Raw genomic sequence first — 23,611 nt, 5'->3', positions numbered from 1 at the left:
TGCCTTCCACGCATTTACAAGCAGCTGGCTGGGCACAGCACACCAACAGAAGAGGCAGAGCCCGGACAAATCAAATGTGACTATAAGAAGCCTAAATCATTGTGCGGACAGGTGATAAGCAGATTCAAAAAGGCGCTCCGAGAGACAGTGGCAAGCGATGTTTATGGGAGCTGCACTTTAAGCACTGGGAGTTCTGGAACAAGAACACAGCAAGAGCCAGTAGGAGACTGATGTAGAGTATCATAAATTATAGAAGTATAATTCAGTAGTCTTTGGGGGAATTAAGACATACAGCCTTCATTAAACATATTTGAGAAAACAGTGAAGGGATGTTTAATATGTTGCAGGGTTGGTTTTTTTTGGTTTTGTGCCAGGACTTTATGTCTTTTTTTCTGCCCTTGCTGCCGCTGCTCCGCTTCCCCCCCCCCCCCCCCCCCAGCTTAATATTCTAGCTCCTACAATTCTTTGTTGAAACATTACATGTAAAAAAACCCACCCCAACAACTCCAAAACAAAGTCAGAGAAGACCATATTGATCCAAATGTGTCAGAAAACTGCACTCCCTAACATGCTTTTAATTCCTCTCAGGAAGTGGCAAAGAAAGGCCAAATACAACAGATTATTATAACAACACAAACATATAACCTTCCCTTTTTTAGCTTAACATTATCATTATCAAATATTTCATCCTTATTTTTTGATGAGGGTTTTCAACTGCTGCAAAAACTCCAAGACAGATTTAGAATTAACACCAAGCTATGATGTTAGCCTAAGCCTTTCCAGACTCACCCTCAAAAGGCACCTTATGCACAGAAACTAGCATTAAAATATTTACGTGGTTAGTTTAATGGGATTTTTCTTTTATTTATATTCTGTATTTATTTTGTCAATGGTCTAAATTGTACTTTATGTAAACAGAAGGCACACCCTAACCTCCCTGTGAAATAATTATTTGTCAGGAATTAAAAAGTAGTATGCCTGATAAAGTGCCAAGCATCACAGGAAAGCTCTCTTGCACATATTTTCACTATCTCTAAGCAAAGCAGTTACAACAATCTCCGTAGAACTTGGACACTAAGTGCCAGAAAACTTAAGACAAATCATGCTTAGAAATAGTTTTGCATGTAAGAAGCATCTACTTTCAAAGTACTTATCACTGTCATGTAGAGAAAGTCAGATTACAGTGTTAATTGTTTACAGAATTTTTTCAGCTCTACTGAAAGGCAGTTATATACCTCAACATGAAGTTTGGTTTATAAAAGATGCTATGTCCAAAGTCTAACTTCCAGGGATTGCGAAGGATTAGATAAATTCCTAAACTCTCTGGAGATCTCTTTTCCACCACGGGCAATGTTCATGGCTTGCACTGAGACCCTATGATTCCAAACTTCATACGTGTATACATTTCCTTTACAACCACATATGTATGACAGAGGCACCTGGGACTTTTTCCTTACAACAGGGTGTCTTCTGGTGAGGACACAACTTGAAACTATACTTGCCTTATATAAACCCCAAGTTAGCTCATTAGCTACCTCTGTAGCACGGGCTGAGCATCTGACCATAAAAGGTAAATAAAAACAAATCCCTGCTCCAAACTGGCAATAAATTAAAGGATTCTAAAAAGGAGGAAAGGATTATAAAAAGAAGGAAAAAGTAAATCAGAACTGGAATCAATAGTCTTTTTCCTTCTCCCTGGTAACTGCAATAAACATACAATTGGCTAGAAATTATATTATCAGGCTAATTATTACCAGGCTAATCTACCACTAATGTTTGAAAACAGACCTCTAACTGAAAGATATTCAGAAAATGGAATCCCCATTCTAAGGTTTTGATAGAATTTCAAGATGAAACCAATGTTCTTCATGAATTTAATGGACTCTGGACGTGAAGAAATAGGTTTGGGGAGGATGAGTGGCATGTGTACAGAAAATGTGTTAGTACTGTGAAGATACTGCTTTCGACATAAAGCAAGAGGACAACAGAGTTGATAAAAGTGTGTGAGGAACATCAGAACAGTTTCTGACTTTTAGGACAAAAAGTTATATGCTTAATTTGATTTCTGGACCAGCACTGGTGGAGGCTGTGGCATTGCAAATCCCCATCCGACAAACAGGCTGTCTATGTTGTCTAGTGGCAAAAAAAGAGGAGAGTACACTGACAGAGATAAGGATTCTATTCCACACTATGCCAAGTGCTTTCTCTGAGAATAAGCTACTTCAAATTTCTACTTCTTGGTTTCTTCATCTGTAATATTAATATAATAATACACACACAATTTTACAGAAGAGTTTTGCAGTGCAAAACAACATGGCTAAACAAAACCTGACATTGCTCAGCGCATGACGTTCCTCTGACGTCCCCGTGCACTTTCACTCTCCTTCCCCCAAGCTCTTAGCCAGTCTTTGTCAGATAGTGGTCAGATCTGCTGACCACTACACAGGCTGCTCCTGACCAGCCCCGCGTGCTGGCTGCGGCCACAAGCACGATGAGAGGTTTTTCGAGGGACAGCACAAGCAGCGGTGCACAGGGAAGGAAGGTGCAGGATGGAGTCCCACCACGCAGCCCCGCAGTAGCCAGTGGACCATCAGGGAGAGCGGGAGAAGGAAGGCTTACTGCTGAGAGACACCCTATAAACCAGTTCTGTAGTGAATCAGGACTCATGTTTCCACTGCCTTCCCGTTTTAATAGTGGAGAACGGTATGAGCACTCATGGTGCTTGACAGCAGTCCTACTTCTGTTGGTGCTGTAGGAAAAGCTGTGCTGAGCCTCCCCAGCAGGTCTGTTTCATCCTCTCCCCCACAGCTGCTTTAACTGGAATAGCCATCAGCCTAATAGAGCTCGAAAACCATCATCCCACCAAGGAAGGGAAAAAGGTACGGTGGTGCTGGAAATATTCTCTGCCATTTGAGAAAGGCTTCCTGTCAGTTGCTGCTCTCTGCAGAAGTGTATGTTTAAACACACTACCTAGAATACTGCTATTTTTAGTACAGTGGTGCACTTCAAAGCATTTCCTGCTCAGAAAGTCACACCAAAAGTAAAAGGAGAAAACATAATGGCTCCGCCGCCTCCCAGCACCCTGATCCCCCTTGCAGAGGCCATCCCACTGCCGCTCCGCTGCAGTTTCCAGAGAAACTGCACACTCCAGTGACTAATTACTTAAAAATACAACATTCCTTGGGGAGGAGAAGTTTTAAATAAACCTGCAAAATAGGTAACACAAGCACACGGCTAATTTTTACGTACGGGAGGAAGAAGGGTGGGGGGGAAGGACGCAGGAGGGTGGAAGAATTTAGCACAAGAATCTGTGTTCTAGTCTTGTACTAAATAGTTCCAGCTTTGATCTAAATTTAGGCAATGAGCACTTCCTGTGGGAGACCATCTTCCAAAGCTGAAGAGTTTTTGATGCTAAATATTTTCAGTGATTTTATAATTGGGGTAAAGTGGTTATTTGTTTAAAGGCCTGGCCTTCAGCTAGATAAACGCTTACATTATTTTATATTCCCCACCATTTCCTCTCCTACTCCACGCTGAACTTGTCCTGTTTATTCAGCTCCAGGTTTCACTGCATTTTAAGTAGGTTTTAAAATGCTATTTACAAGCAACGGGAGGAGCAACAAAAGCCCTTCTGTCATTATCCAGCAGCCTTCCATCACAGCTTTGGGACTGGCTTCTTACCTTGGTGCTGAGGAAGCCTGAGCACTTCAGCCCTTACCACTTTATCACAACTCCTGCACTGCTTCATGGTTTTCTCAACAGCCCCAGCTCCTGGACCTTCCTGTACCCCCAGTTCCCTCTCTCCTGGGAGACAATCTCCGTCTTCAAATTTCAAGAAAAGGCAACGCATCCATAGCCCATACTCCAACACCCTCAAATCCCTCCCCTGACCTCCGAAAGACAGAGCCTAAAAATAAAAAATGAATAGACTATTCACTTTACAAAGTTCATAATACTCGGGACCTGATTTTCAAATGCTTGAGATTGGCAATGCTTGTAGACACTGAAGTCTGTGAAGTTATTCTTATAGTTACATGTTTACATTTAGGGTGAGACGCCACCTGCCTATCTTTAGTCATGAAAAAGTAAGGCAGCTAGTTTAAGCTAGCTGTCTAGGCTACTACTAGTCAATGGGAACATCACTAGACAGCAGCTTACCTTCGCTATTTTAGACACACTTTATCTAGGATAAGATAAAAAAAAATCCTGGAGTCTTTTTCTATTTTTCCATCAACGATAAAAGGAACTTGTACAACTACCTCAGACTAGACAGATAACTTCTAGAGGGGACAAAACTTGCTCTTCGCAAAAAGGGTTCACAAACTAAGCCATTTTTTGTCTACTCCACAGAGATCATGAAAGAGGAAATTTTAATTCTTTTAGAAATTTAATTCTTGGGGAATAAACCATCTAAAGGCCAAGATCCTGATCTTTTTGGTGATTACCAAATTCTGCATCCTCGCTCAGTATCAAATACTGAGGGCTGAAGGATCTCTGCCCTCAGTCTGGTACTGACTTCAATGTGCGAGATCTGAACTAGGAATTGAAATCTGTTAGATATTTTAAAAATACTTTATTCTTGCCAGGTTAGCTGTGAATTTCTTGATACCTGTGTTTTGCTAGCCTAACAAAGCATAAGTTCTCATGGAGAACCTAAGCCCTCCCTCTACAGGCACTACAACACAGCAGCTGTATTGAGAGCTAAACTAACATCCAGGCTTGAGGTTAAATCCCTGTAGAAATCAGTGCAATTTGGCACAGTTTCCCCCTAAAACATGGGAAAAATTGAAAAACCACAATTGCTCCTACATAATGTTAATAGCTGTCAAATTCTGTTGAAATAAAAGTGAAGTAACCTTAGGAGACGCCCGGATAACTGAGATTTTAACAATGCTGTGCCCACACTGTAGTGGCATGTTTGGCCTCTATGTTTTGTGGTTACAACCACTGTTGAAAGAACTGTCTACTGGTTAGAGACTGCTGAAAGGGCAAAAGAACAAAAAAGATCCAGTGCTGTGACTTAGGGCAAGGAAAATGTTGTCTATCCTTCCTCAGTCTCAAAATACAATATAGGAAATGATGTATTTATAGACATACAATAATTAAAATACAATAGATTTACAAAAACAAACAAGCTCAAACCCAGTCTGCATACTAGAAATATACAGTATTTTTAAAAAGTGAAGGATATGGCTGTGAATTAAAGAGTCATGAACATTTGCACAGTGTATGATCTGATCATGATTTACAAGCTAAGGCTTCATGCACAGGGCACTGCCTAGGGATTAATGACCAGCTGTGAGAGTTGATAGTGTAGGACAAAGCTAAGGATCATTAACTCCAGCTAGTTATAAACTCCCCAGAAAATGCCTTATACTAAAACTGATACTGTAATTACCCATTTTATAAATAAAATAAACAGTAATATTGAAGTAGCAAATTGCTTTTTCTGCATCCCTTTTTCTTGCAAAGCCCTGAAAACTGGAGCAATCAGGGTGATGTGAACCCGGCGCTTTTTGCAAGTAAATTCTGCATGAAAGCCAGTAAAAGAACACTTCTTAGCATAGGTCCTAACAACATACAGTTTATTAGTATGTTGGGCAGCAGAGCAACAATCAACCTTGCACAGAACGCAAAGAAATTCTGAATGAAAAATTCAATGCAGATAACCTTGCACAGGGAGACATGATGTCTGCACTGAACAATTAATCATCCATGGGAATTTGGGGTTGAATATAAAAATTTTTAAGTAAAAAACAGAAAGTCAAAACCACCACCACCACCACCCCCTAATTAGCACAGAAATAAGGGAAGTCTGTTTCCCTTGATTGTAATTTGCGGATCAAGTATAGCACAAAGACTAGTAATGCAAAGCTGGGATCAATCCTTTCAAACAACCGCTGTCCTCGAGCACGAACCAGCTTTACATGGGGGAAGTGTAGCTGCTGTGCTGGGCTAGGTCAAAAGCCCATCTAGCCCACAGCAGTTCAACAACAGCCTGTGGGAAAAGCTGTCAATAACTTAGCATTAACCAACAGTTACAAGTATTTTCTCTTTGTCTGACTACCATCTGGGAATGGTTCCCCAGTGTTCAGTCCCTGTGCCATCCACCTCCTCCCAGGCAGAGTCTGTTCTTTTAGACAGAGTGATGATCACAACTTAAGAACACCAACTGGAAAACTGAGTGAAAACTGAGTTTCAAAGAACAGGTAACAGCCTCTTGAAGCGTTAAGAAATTATTCTCAAAGGAAGTCAGATGGAAAGGAATGCAGGCCTGGAACATCTCATTCACACGTAATGCAAAGATCTGCTTACCTGTTCATTAGGCTCAAAGCTTATCTCTTCTTTTTCCGTCCTCATAGCTATTAACTTTGTGCTACCGGAAGGGTCTGTCTTACTGTCCAACCGCTCCAGTTTTGGGGGCATGTCTGGTAAACCAATATCTTTAGTATCATCTTTATCTAGCAAGTAGCGAAGTAGTGCATTATTATTCTTCTTAGGACTCGCTGGCTCCTGTTTAACAGTCACCTCTGAACTAGGAGCTGTGCTACTGGACTCCTGGTTCAGTTCTTTGCCTGTGGCCTCTGCTGTGAGCTTGGCCAAATCTACAGGAGAACTACTGTCCTGCAATAGTCTGTGCAAAATTTTATGCTTCTCCTTGAGCGAGGTTCCGTGTGCCGAACCAGACCCAGGCAACCCTCCCGTGGAGTCCTTGCTAACATCTCCCATGGTGCTGGACAAAGGCGAAGGCTCCATCTGATCTGATTTGGTGGTCAGCAATTGTAAGAGTTTTGTCTGGCTTTTTCCGTCATGCAGTTTATTCTGTCCATCAGGTCTCTCGCCACCGACAACGGGTGGCATGTTGCTATCGCTATTCTCTTTCTGTTCTCCTGAATGGCAGCTGCTCTCTGCTTGTCCAGTTGTACCTTCTGATTGCTCCCCATATAGTCCAAAGCAGTCTTTAGAGTCCAGGCTTCCCATCTTGCTTAGCTGGGGAGGATTCATATTCACAGGGGAATTTTGTAAATTTCCCATTTTTAGGTCAGGTGAAGCCAACGACGATCCTAGAGAAACGCCGTGGCCCTCGCTGAGGGCCTGAAGCGCGTTCAGGGAACTGTTGGTGTAGTTATGGCTATTTCCTGTGCTGCTGCAGACTCCCACGGGTGAATGTAAGCTTCCTGCAGGGGAGAACTGACTGGGTGGGATGCGAGGACTTCCTGCCACTCCAGGGCTCACACGATGCCTTGGGGAAAGCATAGAGTTTGGCTGCCCTGGGTTCATGCCGGGGCTGCTTTGTGAGGGGCTATTCATTTTTAGTGCATAGTTACTACCCTGAGGAGTGGATGCTTGTATGCTTGACACATGGTTCATTCCCCCTGAACCACCAAACCTGCCTGCTGGCATGCCCATTTGTTCCTTTGGGCCATTTATGGCAAAATTTATATTGCTACTGATGGTCATATCCTGACCTGGGTTTCCACTGCACATGGCCTGATGGGCAGGGCTGCTGGAGCTGATTGGGTTCAGTATCTTCCCCATTCCTTGTCCAGTCAAATCCTGATTCATTCCACAGACATTCTGCTCTCTGTGTGGCAAGGGGAAGAAAAACAACCTGTTAGCTAAAATGACAGCGGCCAGCTTGCAATTACAATAAAGAAAAACAAGCAAACCCCCAAATCTCACTTTAAAATAACACAACAAACCTACAATTGACAACAAATCAACAACTTGACAAAAGCGATATGTAACTTTCGACACGGCTGCATATTAACAGCATGGTTTTTCAGTACCTCATTAACAAATCAGTGGAAGAGAGGAAAAACAGAATTATACCTCATTTCAATGACAGTCATTAGAAATGCAGATAGGTTACAATTCCAGGCTCTCTCCCTTTAATGTGTATCTCTGCTCTACAACTTGGCAAGAGCTAACTTCTAGTAATGACAGAAATCTCATCTGAAACACACGGCCCAAACAAATACATGTTTTACAAGACAGCTGCAGACAGCTGTTTGCTGGAGTTTTCAATTCTGTGAGTTAGCCCCACCACAAGGCTGGAGTGGGCTATTTGCCCACCAAGTTCATAGTGAAAAGAAAGCTGAAGAAGTTGTATTTCTACACTGCCAGAGTATTTCAATCCTGTTCCAAAACAGCACGTGAGCCAAGAGAACTACTGGATACTGCTTCAGAATGGGAACAGTCTGTTAGCAATCCAGTCCTGCACAGGCACTTAGGAAAAGAGAAGAAAGAAAAAAAATACACACACTGGAGCTGAAACTCCTATTTTAGAGATGCAGGCTGTAAGATGGAGCGAATAGAAGAGAAACACACTCACACATGCTAAAGTGTGAGAAGAAATGAAGCACACTACACTGAAGAATACTGAATCTTGTTACTCTATTTGTTACCTTAGGTATAAAAGCAAAGGTGAGTAACGTTAACTATAAAAAGAGGTGGATTTTTAAAACCTTATTACAAATACAATAGTACCAGTCTTCTGCCAAAAAAAGCAAGAATAGTTGCTAGTACCATTTTCAACTTAATGGTGCTTTTTTAAATTGAAAATTTAGCACTTCATGAAATACCAAGTATATTCAGCAATCCAAAGAAAACAAACTTCAGACAACTTTTTGTCAGGTCAGTTTCCAAATCTACAATCTGTCTAAAATGGTTTCAGTTTTAACTACATTTAGACCTGTTTTCTTCCTTTCAAAAAAGTGCTAAGTGATACTGTGGATACAGGGAAACAGCACTGTTAATTATCATCAGCAAATAAAGCCTGAAACAAAATCTGCCACAAATATACCAGGACATGCAATGACTTCATTCAGATTTTACGTTGGAAGTTCTGAGGTCAGTGATTATCTACCCTTCAATTTAACATGTTATTGCCTGTGTCTTCTTTTAAAAAAAAGCTAATAGTGGTGGCATTTCTTAGGGTTAGACATGTGAAAGCCACTACTCCAAGCACCAGAAGACAAGGAATGGAGACAAGGAGTTAAAATATCCAGTTTGTCTCAAATGCAGTTCTAGTAATCATAACACATTCTTTAAAGAAGAACAAAGCCCAACATATCACGGACTACGAACTACAGGAATTTAATCCTTCAAAGGTTTCCAGATGTAATTAAATTTGGAAGGTTTCTTGTGTCTATTATGCAAAATACAGGAAATTAAAATACTGAAATTAAGAACATGAGATTAAAGTGAATTTTGTATGTTTAATGGAAGATCTTGACCTGACAAACCAGAACGCAATTTATAAATCCTGAAATAATCTTAAATCTCTTCCTGCTGTAAGCATTGATTTTAAAAACTTATTTGTTTTCACACTATCAGTTCTAGGTCAACTGAGCATCTAGCAGCCTTAAACCATATATTTACTTTGGCAACTTCATACTTTCTCTGTCTTTCTGCAGAGTGTGCATGTAATAAACCAGTCAGGATTACCTGTGAAGCATATGCAAGGAGATTACAAGCTGAGGTTCACTAGTCGTCTGAGAACGGATGAGCTTGCTCTTTGTTTGGGCAGAAACGATGGTGCCATCAGACAAGGAAAACCGATAAACAGGACTAAATGCTAGTCCCTGCCTCAGCACTGCAAGCAAGCAAAATAACAGAAATAAATTAATGATATACTATAGTACAGGTAGCTTAGCTGCTCAACATCTGATGATGTTGTAAATCCATCAGCACTGATACCACAGACACTGTGTTAATTAAAAGAAAAAAAGGCAGAAGAAAAACTGAAAATCAATAGATGGGATGCATATAAAATAAAGGTTCCCACATGAAATAAAGGGTGATCAAAAGAAAACCTGTAAGGAGTGGCAGCAATAACAGGACAGATACTATGAAATACAGAGCACTTCAGGAGTGGACAAAGAAGTCCTTGATGTCCATTTCACTTTTCATCAAATACAAGTCTAACTCCTTTTGTTCCTCAAATTTTTTCCATTTGTATCATCTACATCATGATGATTAATATAAATGCCTTTAGTTTCTGTATCATCAGTTTCCATTAGCCTATATCTTTTCCTCCTTACTGCCTGCTTAAATTATCTTGTAATGGTTATTCTCACTACTTCTTTAATTTAAAAAGTCAATAAATCTCTTACATAGAAACAATTAGAAATAAGAACTGGAACAAGGAATTACTAAAAAATACACATCTCAAACAAATTAGAAATACATTTACCTAAGCCAAAACTGGGGCTGTGCTATTCTTCCCCAGCATTAGATATGACTGCATTTCAGGTTTGGGGTTTACTTCACTGCACATGTTCTGCAGCCCTTAAGCTTTCAGTGTAAATCTGGATTTCAACAAATTCAGTGCTCTTAACTTCTGTAGACCCCTATGACATTGCTTTAATTAAAAATTAGCATAATGCTATGGAAAAGCAAATCTGCAAGTATTTATTCTACTGTTCACTCTTTGCCATCAATGAAACAACTCTGATAATTTTCCATTCCTAGTCCAAAAGCATTACATTAGGACTGCAGATATGGCAGGAGGGAAATACTTAACTTCAGAATTTTCACATGATTGTTTTGGGAAAAAATAGGAACAAAGCACTACAAATATTTTTAATTTCCTATTTTTACATACATACACATTTTCTGTTGCTTTGGGTTTGTGGTTTTTTTTTTTAATTAACAGTATCATCTGATCTGCATTTCACTGCTTGTCTTTTAATATTTCCTGTTGTAATGAAATGACACGGTTTTACAAGTGTGGCTTTATTAAATAGTCTCTGCTACAGAGTTACCAGATTTTCAGCCTTACAGGATTGGTTATGATTGCTTTCCTTCCCTGTCCACCCCCCGCCTCCGTTATATATTGTTCTGCAAGGTTTTAAAGTATTATTTAGGCAGTGAGAAAACAGGAAGCACAATTTAAACAACCAGAAGGTTTTTTTCAGAGTAAAAATGTAAAGAAAAACAAAAACCTACAACTGTGAAACAATACAAAGCAAAATTTCACTGCTAGGTATGTCATTGTTTCAGTTTAACCTTTGGGCACCAGAAGGTCCAAAGCTCTTAACTTTAACATATACTACATCAGGAAATTCCAGTACTCAATGCCAACAGGATACAAGTGAAATCTCTACTTAAATCATTTTCCAAACTAATTCTTTAAGCAAACAAGAATGTTTCCGTATTCCTCTTGAGGAAATGCTATTTTTCTGACTGTGGCCAATAAAAACTTACCATATATTTTGCACTTTATACTGAGAGTTAATTTAAAAGCTTTGTGGTTTTCATATTTTCTCAAGCTAATGCTTCCCCCCCCAAACACACACTGTAACACTGATTTACATGTAGAAGACCACTGCTTTCTTTGCTCTTATTCTCAACCCATAATGACTTAAAAAATGCAAGGCATTCCTCAGTCAAATGCAAAGATGTTACAGCCCAAGATACATCTTGTTTTTCTCCTCCATGCTGCAGGGCAAGGGAAAGAAACATTTCAGCCACTATTCCTCTGTAGTGCTGGATCCTTTGCAGCAAAGCAGTTCTAGAGGTTTTTCCTCCTCCTCTTATCACTCTCTTCACAACCAGGAGAAGCAAAAAGCCCCCTCATTTAGACTAATTCTACAGTTTATATGACGAACCTAAGCCTCTCCTGCAAAATGGTCAGTGTAAACTCCAAAACACACCTATTTTTATCCCTTCACAGATAGCTTAGAGAGGACCCACTCAAGCCTCAGCACTGGATGTAGGATCTGCTAATTTGGTCAAGAATAATTTGAAGAGGACTGAAGTGACAAGTGGCTGGATGGCATAACAAAAACTAACCTGACCCACCTTTGGCACAGACAGGTCCTTACCTGAAACTGCTCTCTAACTCCCCTGCTGTAACTTTTAATTGCATACTACCTTCTTCAGTTCTGTTTGAAATCACAGCATAAGGCTTCATGAAAGCAGAACATATGAAAGAATATTTAACTAATGTCGCATGACTAAAGCTTTTTTTTTTCTGTATGTGTGTATTTGATGGAATAATTTGAGATTCCAGTTACAATTTAGTTTCCAAGACAGCACGCCTGTGGTTTAATTGACCATGGCAACTATTTGTTACAGGCCAGCTGTAAACCCTGTTCTACAAACATGAACCCAAAGAATGATGCTTCTCCACTGGAAATGTTTGTTATTCCCCATTGGCTCAGAAAAGACTTTCCTGTGGACTGTAAAGGGTTATTTGTTTTTTGTAATTTGGATCTGTGCTACTAGAACTATCATGGTTTTATGAAAAGAAAATCCCTCATCCAGTCACTACCATGGAAACCTCATGGGGAACCTTTCACAGTGCAGTACCCTCCCTACACCTTACCTACCATAATCCTGACTGAGTATATGTGCTTCTGGTGTATCCTATAACACTTACCAGCTAGATACAGTACAATAATGTAGGCTTCCAGACAGCATGAGTGCTGCATCTTTGACAATTCACACCGAGTGTTTCTCACGGGAAATGTGACAGTAAAAGTCCATTTTTGTAGAGAAAAGGAATACAGGTCAATGAACTGCAATGTGTGAGCTGAGGTTCTGAAGAGTAACGCGTAGTGAATGTTTTCATGGGCAAGACACAAGGGTCTGTCTTTCTAAAATAATTGTGATAATTTGAAGATTTAAAGCACCCTTCAATATGGCACAGTTATAACACACAGGCTAAAACAAACTGGAGAAAGATGCAAAACCTCTCTAGAGAGACATCAGTTAGGCAAATCAGCTTTAAAAAGAGACTGTCAGTAGCCTTTGATTGTTCCATGTAAACATAACAAAGAGAACACAACCAAGATACACACATAACAAACAGTTTAAATATAGAAAGTGCTAAAAATATGAAACCGACCTTCCTGGTGATGCCTCTTGGCAAAAGATATTTCTCCCTCGTGCTGTGAATGGAACCTCTGAATGCATCTTCTCACCAAGTCCTCCCAGCCAGGTTTCATAGCTGCTCGCATGGTACTTGTGTCCAGTGAAGTTATTTTGCCTGATATTAGATAAAACATTTGTTACAGCAATTTCCCATTTGGGGGTGTGTGTGTGAAAGATAAATTTAAACCTCTTATTTTACAATACCTTGTAGATCCTGGCGTGTAGTAAAGCTCTCTGATGAAGGAAGAAGTGGCCTTTCCTTCATCGGAGCTCTTCTTGCAACACAAATCAAGCAAGACTGCAAATCTTAAAGAAAAATGTTACTTCAGTAATTTGTGTAGAAGAAGAAGTTTTCATTTCCATAGGTAATTCAGAAATATTTTTTAAAAGTTCTTTGGGACCAAAAGAATAGATTTTGTACCACTAAAAGAATAGACAGAACTCAGTGATTTTACATCTTCATTATTTCTTACAACATTAAACACAGGAGAGGTGGGTTTGGTTTCTTTTTTGGATGAAAAATTATCAAAGACTCCACCACCGCCCATAATTATTGGCACGTGTTTATGCATACACCTGTGGCAGCTCAACCACTCAGGAGATAAGTAATAAAAAGAATATACTGCATGCACAGAGAGCACATTTCTGCAACGCTCACCATTTTGTAGCTTCTAAGCCACATTTTTTAAAAAAGCCGCAAATGCTTGCTGCCCCTGAGCAAGCAGCTTTGTAATAGGCCATTTTTACTTATCTGAAACCTTAAAATACAATCTGAGGAAATTTACCTGCTGAAGTAGTAAGTGGTAAAGGAAACTGTAGAACGACTGTCTTCAAATTCTAAGAACTCAAAAAATTGCCCATTAAACTTTCCTCTCAGTCAGCTGCACTCTCTTACAATTACCATGATATAAAACCAGGATCTCTTCAAGGTAAACAGGGTTTCCTCTCAATTTCAATGACATCGGTTTAACACACAGGTGCATGCAAGTGTATACACTCATAACCCAAGATGAAAGTACACTTCTACAGTTAAATGAAAAAGGAGAAAACTTAGAACTTTTCCATTTTTCAGGAATTAGAAGTAACTTTATCAACTTTGCCTTCTTTTCAACTGCACCAAAACTGCTGACCCACAGCAGCATGGAAAGACAAAATACTAACACAAACTGAAAGTGGTAATTACCTTCACCGTCCTCCTTGAAGGAATTTGGTTGAGAAACAGCAAAGCACTGCATAGTTTCATATTTCTGATGTGCTTCCTGGTTATCATGGCCTTCTTCAGAATCAGCAAGAGGTTTTACCAGCATCCGACAATTAAAGGTATGGCTATTACGCCTAGGAGTATCACCAGACCAAGATCCCCCGTTCACTGAGCAAAGCAAAGATCGTATAGTGAGATAAATCTGGTAGCAGTCATTTCTGCTGCTTATCCACAGGAAATTAATCAAGGTGCTTTGCTTTGGTTGGGAAACCAGCTCATTGAACAACAACAATCTATTTTTAATATTAGAGCCCAAACCAGCACACAGCAAGGTAATTTATAAAATTCTCAGATTTTAAGAGGACTGCTAATTTGTTCAGCTATCAGGGTTTTTTTGAAGTGACTTATAATGACATAGTAGAAAAGCAAGATAAGTGTCTAAATATTGGTGCATGTAAAAGTTACACAGTCCAGTGAAAAGCCTACTGGGTAGATCAAGTTATTTTATGTGCCCAGAAGAAATAAGGCAGTATGTAGGATCTGTTCAGTGAATTTAAAAGTGATTAATACAAAAGAGATGACAGCATTGTATAAAAATCTGTGTCCAGATTGGAAACAGAAAGAAAAGAAACCAATATGCATGTATAAAAACAGGAAGCAATACAGTCGGGAATATATTGAAACACATAGTCTCAGCTACAATGGGAAACGACTGAAGGCATGAGAATGACCTGGGTGCAGTGATGGATAAAACTAAAGCCTAACACAGTGCTTAAGACAAGTAAAAAAGGAAACAAAATCCTGAGATGCACAAATATAGGTACTGGGCACCCGTCAGAGCAAATTTATGTAACACCACATAAGGAAATAGCAGGGTTGTATTTCAAATACTCTTTACTTGCCCTCTTCAGTCATAAAATGCAATAAAGGCAGTAATTTGTGGGGTTTAGCCATTTACATATTTGATTCTTCAGGGTTTGTAAGTACAGTCATAACATGCTGAAGTGAATTGCATAATATATTTTAAACTGCTGTGAGTAAATGAGGCACCCAGTATTGACTTTCTCTTTCTGTTCACCTCCTTCAAAAACCAATGACATTAAACCCAAAATTAATATGAATCTAAAAGTGGCTGCAACTCACAGGTTTTGAAAGATAAGGGTAAATACTGGTGAGACTAAAGACACTGACATAAAAATTCTAGCATAAGGAGTTTTCTGATTTTTCTTTTATATTCTCCCTCTTTTGGGCCATTCTTACAATAACCAGCATAGGAGAATTAACAGAGAGTTCACATAGCTAACGCTGTCTTTTCAGTGATTCACTCTGGAGATCCATTAAAAATATCAGCTAACATGAGTTACTAAGAGTAATTTTAACAAAGGAGAATCTGAAAAGTGGAAGATGCTTTTGAGAATAATATTAATCATTCATACAGTCTATATATACATTAAAAATAAATAGTATATATGATGAAACTGTAAGTAGTGCAAGGACATTAACTGAAGTTATTGAAATGCTGATTTATGAAACCAAAGTTAAATGAGTAATGTATGATATGATGAAAAGATATATACCTAAAGATTTTGGCAGCAGGATTTTGACAAATTCATTGTGGTCCCCTACATGCAGGATGCTATATATGCTTGTGTTCATCAGCTCTTCTTGGTTGTACCTTAGATACTGTGTCACATTCTCAGAAACAAACACAACATTACCTTCTGGGTTCACTACAAAGAAGAACCCATCTAGGGCCTAAAGGGGAAAAAAACAAAAAAAAGGCAGAGAGAGAGAAAGAGAAAAAGAGAGAGGAAGAGAGAGAAACACAATACCAAACAATCAGATTAATAAGATACCCAGAAAATAAATATTCACTTCAGAAGGCATAGCTGAATCTTTCTGCCTCCATCCCACTTCTTATAATCTTGTCAAAGGACACATCAGATTGAGCACCTAATCTTACTTATATCAAACCTGTGTAAAAGCACAGAAAGGTGCACACCTTGCAAAATAATGAAACCCAGATATGAAAACAAATGAAAACCCCCATCCCAAACAAACAAATCATGGAAGAGGTTGCAACCTATCTGCCTGCCTATGAAGTAAGAAACCTGAATCAGAAGCTGGTTCTGCTACACCTAGAGCCTGTTCAGTCCTCTATGCAGCACAGGGAGACTGATCCCAGGGAAACATCACAAGATGTGCTGGCACAAGGCAAGGAAAACACTCGCAGAAAGAAGGAGAAACACTCTACCCCCACCCGCAGCAGTGCACCTGTGAATATATATTCACGTAGAAGTGAGGCTCCATGCAGCCAGGAACATGAGGCATTAAAAGCAGAGAAGGGCAAAGGGAGCTGAGGGCAGGCAGTGAGCAGCAAGATGGAGCAGCTTTAGTCCCTACTCCCAGGACTGATTTCATTTTCTTTATTTGACACCAGTTTAATCCAGTCCACACACGATCCAGGGAACAGGAACCAGACTTTCACCTCTTCAACTTAGCTCCATGGTATTCCAAAGGACTTAAAGTTTGTGTGAGGAAGTGTCTAAATTAGTAATTTCTGCTGATTAGTTTCCCCCTTATCTCTTGTGATAGTGACAACCTAGCTGCTGCATTCTTTCCAAGATATCTGCTGTATGTTATCTGAAGCCTAAGCCAAATACTACATCACTTTTACCTGATGAGGATAAAGTAAAAATCTGAGTATCAGTAAGAACTTCTCATCCAAACTTTCTTTTCCTTAGACGCAAACATGGTTGTGAATGGTAAAAATATTTCAGAATACATCCCTCTAACTTTATGTCATGAGCAGATGAAGGGGGATACATTTAAACGTAAAGCACCAAAGCCTTTGGTCTAAACATTCATTATCAATTAACCCACACAGACTTCTGCAGCTTTGCCTGATTTATTCACCTCTCTGATGACTGGTGGGAAATCACTAGAACAGTTGTCAGTTACTGCTCCTCCAGGGACAGAAGCAAGTCAGAAAGACAGGCAACCCATGATTCATTCAGGGTTAATTAAACCCAAATGGATCCATACTAAACCTGAACTCAGCTCAGTCTAACAAGGAGCAGTTGCCATAGCAAACATACACAGGCATGTGGCATTTTTGATACGACCAAACTTGTACACTTGTGCATTGGTCTTAGCTGGCAGTTCTCAAGTTCTCAGGCTACAGATACGTATTACAAATATTGTACACTGCTGAGCATGTAGCAAATCCAGACAGTACAAAAAAGAAGGCTAAGGAGGGATCTTACGTCTGTCTTCAGACACCTAGCAGAAGGCTAAAGAGAAGACAGAGCCAGGCTCTATTCAGAAGTTCACAAGGGAAGGACGAGATGCAACAGGCACAGTTTGCAAGACAGGAAGCTTCATGGAGATACAAAAATAAAAAAAATCACCATGAGGGTTGGTCAGATATAGGAAAAGGCTGCTCAAAGAGGCTATGAAATCTCCTTCCCCAGAGATATGCAAACCTTGGCTGGACTAGGACCTGAGCCACCTGCTCTAGTCAGACCTGCTTACAGTGGGAGGTGGAACTAAACATGCTCCAGAGGTCCTTCCCCAAGTGCGTTAATGATTCTGCCAAAGCGGAGGGACAGTGAAAGCACAATGCATAAGCAGAGTGGCTGAGCCAATCATTGCCAAATGCTTTGTTTGTTCTATTTTTAAGTTACAAAATAATAAACCTCAAAAATAAACGTACAAGTATATACTCTTCCTGACTGCCTCTAAATTAGGATAAAATATGTCTTTTTTTCTCCTGATAAATTCTAATCTCTGACTTCATTTTTTATTATTGCCATCTTCTTGTTTCTGATCATTCTTGGTTCCTCCTGTCACTTCACTTTCTTTGCAGAGCCCCTTCCTTTCCATGTGCTTTCATAACATTCATGACATTTTTATGCTGACTAGTATTTAGTTTAACTAACAATGATTTAGAAGATTTAATTAATTGAGGCTCTAATACAATTTCCTATCAGCACCTCTGCAATGCATTAGTGTCTTAGACTGCATTTCACTACTGCTTGAAGCCAATGTAAACATGATGTCTTTGGTTTAGTCCTTTCTACATCATGACAGCTCCCTGTACTGAGGATATGAGAAGCTGGACCTGAGAACTGAATTGGCTGAAAACGAATACAAAAAAAAAAAAAAGTTAGCCACATCAGTCCCTGAACTGGCCCATCATGAAACCACATGGCATTTAGAGCTGGCAGATGGGTGTGGGTTTGGCTGAACCATTCTGCTTGGCAGCAGTTACACAAACTCAAAGGGACTGCAAAACCAAAGCCATAGCAGATGTTTATCACAGTCCTAAGGAGAGATGGCAAGCAAAAGATTATAAGCATTACTGGCATCCCACAATAATCTCCAGTTTTCCCTACTATTTCCTACTCTGGCAACTTCTTTGGCAAGGAAGTGCTCTGTGCTGTTTCCTCACAGCTGCTTCTTGGGTTGACCACAGAAGTGGTCATCTGAGCCTAGAGGGCTTTATATGCCATTTCTTTCTATTCTAATAATAAAATAACGTTACGGGTAAGCAGCAACAGGCTTTTGAGCAAGTTAATGCACCAAGCCACTTAAATCTTTTAGAAGCTTCCACTTTTGCAATAATTTCTTAATTCCTTCCCCAGATACATGCCACCACAACAAAAAATCTCTTTTCAGAGCTACTGGGACAATGGGGGAACAAATAATGGACAACATGCTGGAAGAGAAAACAAGAAAACAGGTATTATTTTAGATGATATACTAGAACAGAAAATACATTTGTGTTCTTTGCTACGTTGTCAGCTCTCTTTATTATTTTTCACCCTCCCTTCTTATCTACTTTATGCTTTAACCAAGAAGCATGTTCAAATATCCCTCAGAGGCAGCTGCATGATTAATTTTACTCACTTTCTTCAGCTGGAAACAGTCACTATTTTGAGGATCCTTCATTTTATTCTTTAATAAAAACAGATAATCATATTTCTAAACCAAATCAACTAATAAACTGTTCATCACCATTGCCATTTTTATTATTATTTGGCAATGGAAAAGGGTAGTTTTTTGAAGAGCTTATATAAAGGGGTTCTGTAAGATGAAATAACTTAATTTCATTTCCTTAAGGAGATAAAGACACAAAGAAAGTATCTGTAGTCTTTTCACAGCAAAAGTATAACAACTTTCAGTCCTTTTAAGTTTCTTGGTGCAAAAGGACCACAGTTTATTAATTTAGTTCCACAATATTTCATTGTTAATATGCAATGGTTTTACTGCAAATGAAAACTAAATTAAATGGAATAACGGATCAGATGGGTGATTTTACATGTCAGGTTTGCTGCAATAGCCAATCATGCAAGATAAGCCAGGAAAAAAAAGTCATCTTATCCTTATTTTTCCTGTAATTAAAACAGGTCCTTACAATTAAATTAATAGGAAATTGAAGACAAATTTTAACAGAGCAATGCAAAAGATGAATGTTTAACCTTGTCTGACAGCAAAACCAACAACAATCAATTCAGTGAGCATGTACAATAAATCTTAAATTAAATCAAACCAATTAATTTGTTACCTCCACTTTTGAAAGAAAAATGTTTTCACTCCAACCTGCCTAATCTTCCTTATGTTTAGTACTGTGACCTTGGAGCCTTTTTTTCATACGTAGTACAGAAAACTGTGTTTTCATCTAACAAATCATGAAAAATAATGCAAATACTTAAAGCTGTTATAACATGCATCTTGTTGCTGCAACATTCAGAAATCACAGAATAATTATGCTTCTACCAAAGTTGGTTCCTTTAGCTTGACTCAGAGTTTGTGTTTTTGTTTTATCTAAAGTAACATTTATTCTTCCTTGCAGATAAAGTCCACAGTCAGAACAGGAATAAACAGTTTGCAAGTGAGCTTGAGCAGATAAAGCAGTAGTGCCAAAGGACAGTAGCACATGACATTAGGTTCCCAGATAACATACCTACCCAACATTACTATTAATAGATTTTGAAACTAGGTTTTAACCATGCAGCCTTCTGGGATATCAAATTAATAGCTAGAATCAGACAGAAATCTTAACTGAACAAACTGAAATAGGTGTGTTGAAAAGCTCTCCTAGATTACTTTCATATTCTAGAGGGAAGGGTCATGCTGAAATGATAAAACATTAAAACAGTATAGTAATGACATGCAATTTTAGAGGAAATATTCACATGTATAATACTGTATATGTAAGTCAATGCTTAGGTACAACAGGTCTCCCAAATCTGTTGTGGTTTAGAACAAACAAAACATGCACACGCAGAAACCCAGGACTTGCTACCAACTGAAGCCCCTCAAGCTGTCTGCATCACAAAGCAGTAGAATCCCCACCCCAAGTTAAAGAGAGTTTCATCACTGAATCCAATAGAAATATGCTGCCTGCTTTTAATGACATAACCCTTGAGCAGCCAGGATGGCTTGTCTCTCTTGACCATTCTTTTACAGCAACCTCTCCACTTTTTCATTTCATTACACTGCTCTTCATCCTAGGGGGAGCAGAGCTGGCTTAAATAAAGAAATTTTTTGCTCTTCACCTCAAGCATCATTGGTCCAAGTGCATCCTTGTCGATGACACTCTGACCCGTAGATGATACATCTGCTTTTTGCACTTCATCTTCATTAGCTGCTGCTGCTTTTTCTGCAAGAAAGAAAACTATGTGTTAAATGACAGTGCAGTGCTCTTTAAGTGATATAGTAAGAGCCCAGAGAGTATTGGGACTAGCTATGAAACAGTTACAACACAACAATTCTGAAAATGAGATTAAATAGTCTCCCATAATGATCAACAGAAGCATAACTAGCATATTTGCTTCTCAGTTTTGACGTTTTATGGCACAAATGAAATAATTTTTGCTATTTCTCTGCTAGACATTTTACTGAACTACAAAACAACAATGGGCAAAGACAAGGGCTTCTTATGAAGGTGCAATCAGCAAAAGCCAGGATCAAGGTGTAGTAGAAGACTGATCTAAAAGAGCATGCAAAGCTTACAGCTGCACAACTTTTCCACGATCGCTATGTTTAGAAGGAAAAACTTAAAGTCCGCAATCTACTGTTTCAGTACTGAGAAACAGCAATCTCATTTCTGTTCCCATGCCTCCACCCACATTTTTACGATCACATAATTTTCATACTGCCTTATTTACCGATCTATTATTGAAACTACATACAATTTCAAGTGCTGTATTTGAAAACTACAGGCAAGAAAATAATGATTTAAGGTTTATGGATCATAATGCCACATATTACAATGTTACATACAGTATCACAGATCACAGCCAACTCCAAATGTAAGGGATACTCATACATATTAGAACTTTCAAATCAACAGGGTTTATAATTCCTATCAAGTAATGGACTGTATTAATTTTTCTATTCCAAGAATGATACTGGTGTTTAAGGAAGAAGTAATAAAAGTAATGAAAATACCATACGAATACATATTCTACATTGTAAGTTAATGAAACTAGGTTTTTTTGTTTCTAATTCTATACTCAAAACATTCTTTTATTATTTTTCAAGCAACTGTGTAAAAGCTAGGGCTATGCTGCAACCTACAATATTAAAAATAATTAAAGATTTCTTATTTGTAATATTGTGCAAAAGATTATTTTAATAAACATGAAAGCACATGAAATTATGATAACAAGAATTTATGCCTTCTACAAAAATAAACCAGAAGATTCATTGTAGGAATTACTGAAAGTGCCATGTGCAGATGGAGCAAAGGGCCTTCAGAAAATCACCCTTAGTGAAAATTAAAGCATCAGTCATACAGATTGAAATGTACCCAAATGTACAGTATTTTCCACAATCTGTAGGTCTGCAATACTGCAGCCAAAGTTCCTCTGAACTCTTTCCTTGGCAGAGGTTACAAGGTCAGTGTGAATATATGCTGCTCAGGCATACAGTAAAGGAACTGCTTCTGAGAACCCCTGGGTGTTCTCCTATCAGTGATCGCCCGCTGGCAATAAGGCTTTGGTCACTTGGGCTGTCTCATCCTAGATTTGTATGTTTCTGGCTTTCATGAAAAAAGAACCAGAAAAATCTTAGCGGTCTTCTCAGGGTATGTTCATACACAATGTAACACCACTGTGAATAATGATGAAATAAAATTGTTCTGAAGAAGGACTGTTTCAACTAATGGAAGAATTTAAATCACTCTGATTAGCATAATCTCAGAGAAATAAATACACTAGAAGTAACTACTAACCCTTCCTCTTCCACTTAAGCTTACCAGGACACAAAATTAGTATTTCTGGTTTGGACTGAGGACTACAGTGAGATTTTCTTTTTTTTCTTTTCCTTTCTCCTTTTGGCAAAAAGCAGAAATTAGATGTAACTGAAAAAAATAGAACAATCCTTCCCATACTACAATATAGCAGAGTTGGCACCATATGATGACACAATACTGAAAACATGTTCTAAGAATTCTAAAAGATTCTAAAGATAGGGTTGATCTTTTAATAAAGTCAGCATTGATATTTGTTTAACATCTGTTCCTGGTAGCATAAAGTGATCCCCGGTTTCACACTGCAAAATATTATAATGGCTACAGATATCAGCTTCCTGCTTTCATCCCCTCACTGCTTCAGCCACTGGTACCACCTTGAGTATCAGAGAACACGGGATTATTCTCCGTGTGCTAGAAATGGAGAGGGGGCTGCAGATGTGGTCCGGCAACGGTGTGCAAGCACATTCATTATATGGTCTTTCCTCATTTCACCAATTTACAAAGACTACTTTTACCACCTGTTTTTCACATAATACAAACTATTTGCTGAATTTTTTTTTTCACTCTTAAAACCATGGAGTTCATACAAACCACCAATAGCATATCCATAAAAGCAGCTGTTCTCTTTTATGCCGATTGGTGAGGTTTTATACAAAGGAAAAGGAGAATGTATTCAATTACTAGAATGGTAATCAACACAGAAGCTGCAATACCAGGTCAGACCAAGGATCTCTCTAGCCTCACGACCCGTCACTGACAGGGGCTGCTTTCCCCTCTGGTTCCCCCTTTCTCTGTTTCAACCCTTTGATCCCTGACCACTTCTGTTCCATCATCAGCTGTCTCTCACAACCATTCAATCTCTCCACTTTCTTTTCCCTTAGACACCCTTTTCCACAGAGGGCCCAATACCTTTGCGAGATCAATAAACACAGCGCTTCCTCAAGGAAAATGCAATGAACTCAGAAAATAGGAAAATACTATTTAGACACAAACACTGCCTACCTGCCTCTGCCAGTGAAGGTGACAACGTACACTACGCTACTCATGATGGTTGGTTAGGTATTCTGAAAAGCTTTATAAATCACAAGTACTCCAAAATTATGGACTTCATAATTGGATCTGTAACTGAACTGTGTAAAGTTAAGTGGCCAGAGAGCTTAGAAGAGGCTATACCTTCAGGCCACAGGTCCCTATACATTTAAGTGGCATTGTATAGGAAACCATAGCCACAGACAGCCTCTGAGTAGGACCAGCAGTAACTTTTG

At 39.0% G+C, this 23,611-nt stretch overlaps 1 protein-coding gene across 9 annotated transcripts in view; it reads right to left on the bottom strand.

Moving 5' to 3' along the window:
- The window catches only part of NCOA2 (nuclear receptor coactivator 2), a 189,974-nt gene that overhangs the window by 32,820 nt on the left and 133,543 nt on the right, over positions 1-23,611 (bottom strand). For all 9 annotated transcript variants that reach the window (XM_056333448.1, XM_056333445.1, XM_056333444.1 and 6 more), the window contains 7 exons: positions 20,647-20,750; positions 15,661-15,838; positions 14,066-14,251; positions 13,087-13,188; positions 12,857-12,997; positions 9,451-9,598; positions 6,316-7,585 (listed from right to left, as the gene is read on the bottom strand). In XM_056333448.1, the coding sequence (XP_056189423.1) occupies positions 6,316-7,585; positions 9,451-9,598; positions 12,857-12,997; positions 13,087-13,188; positions 14,066-14,251; positions 15,661-15,838; positions 20,647-20,750 (2,129 nt within the window). The remainder of the gene's footprint in view (positions 1-6,315; positions 7,586-9,450; positions 9,599-12,856; positions 12,998-13,086; positions 13,189-14,065; positions 14,252-15,660; positions 15,839-20,646; positions 20,751-23,611) is intronic.

This window comes from Falco biarmicus, chromosome 3 (assembly GCF_023638135.1).
Source record: "Falco biarmicus isolate bFalBia1 chromosome 3, bFalBia1.pri, whole genome shotgun sequence".
NCBI lineage: Eukaryota > Metazoa > Chordata > Aves > Falconiformes > Falconidae > Falco > Falco biarmicus.
Note: the sequence above shows the minus strand (reverse complement) of the source record. Positions and strands in the feature narration are given on the sequence as shown.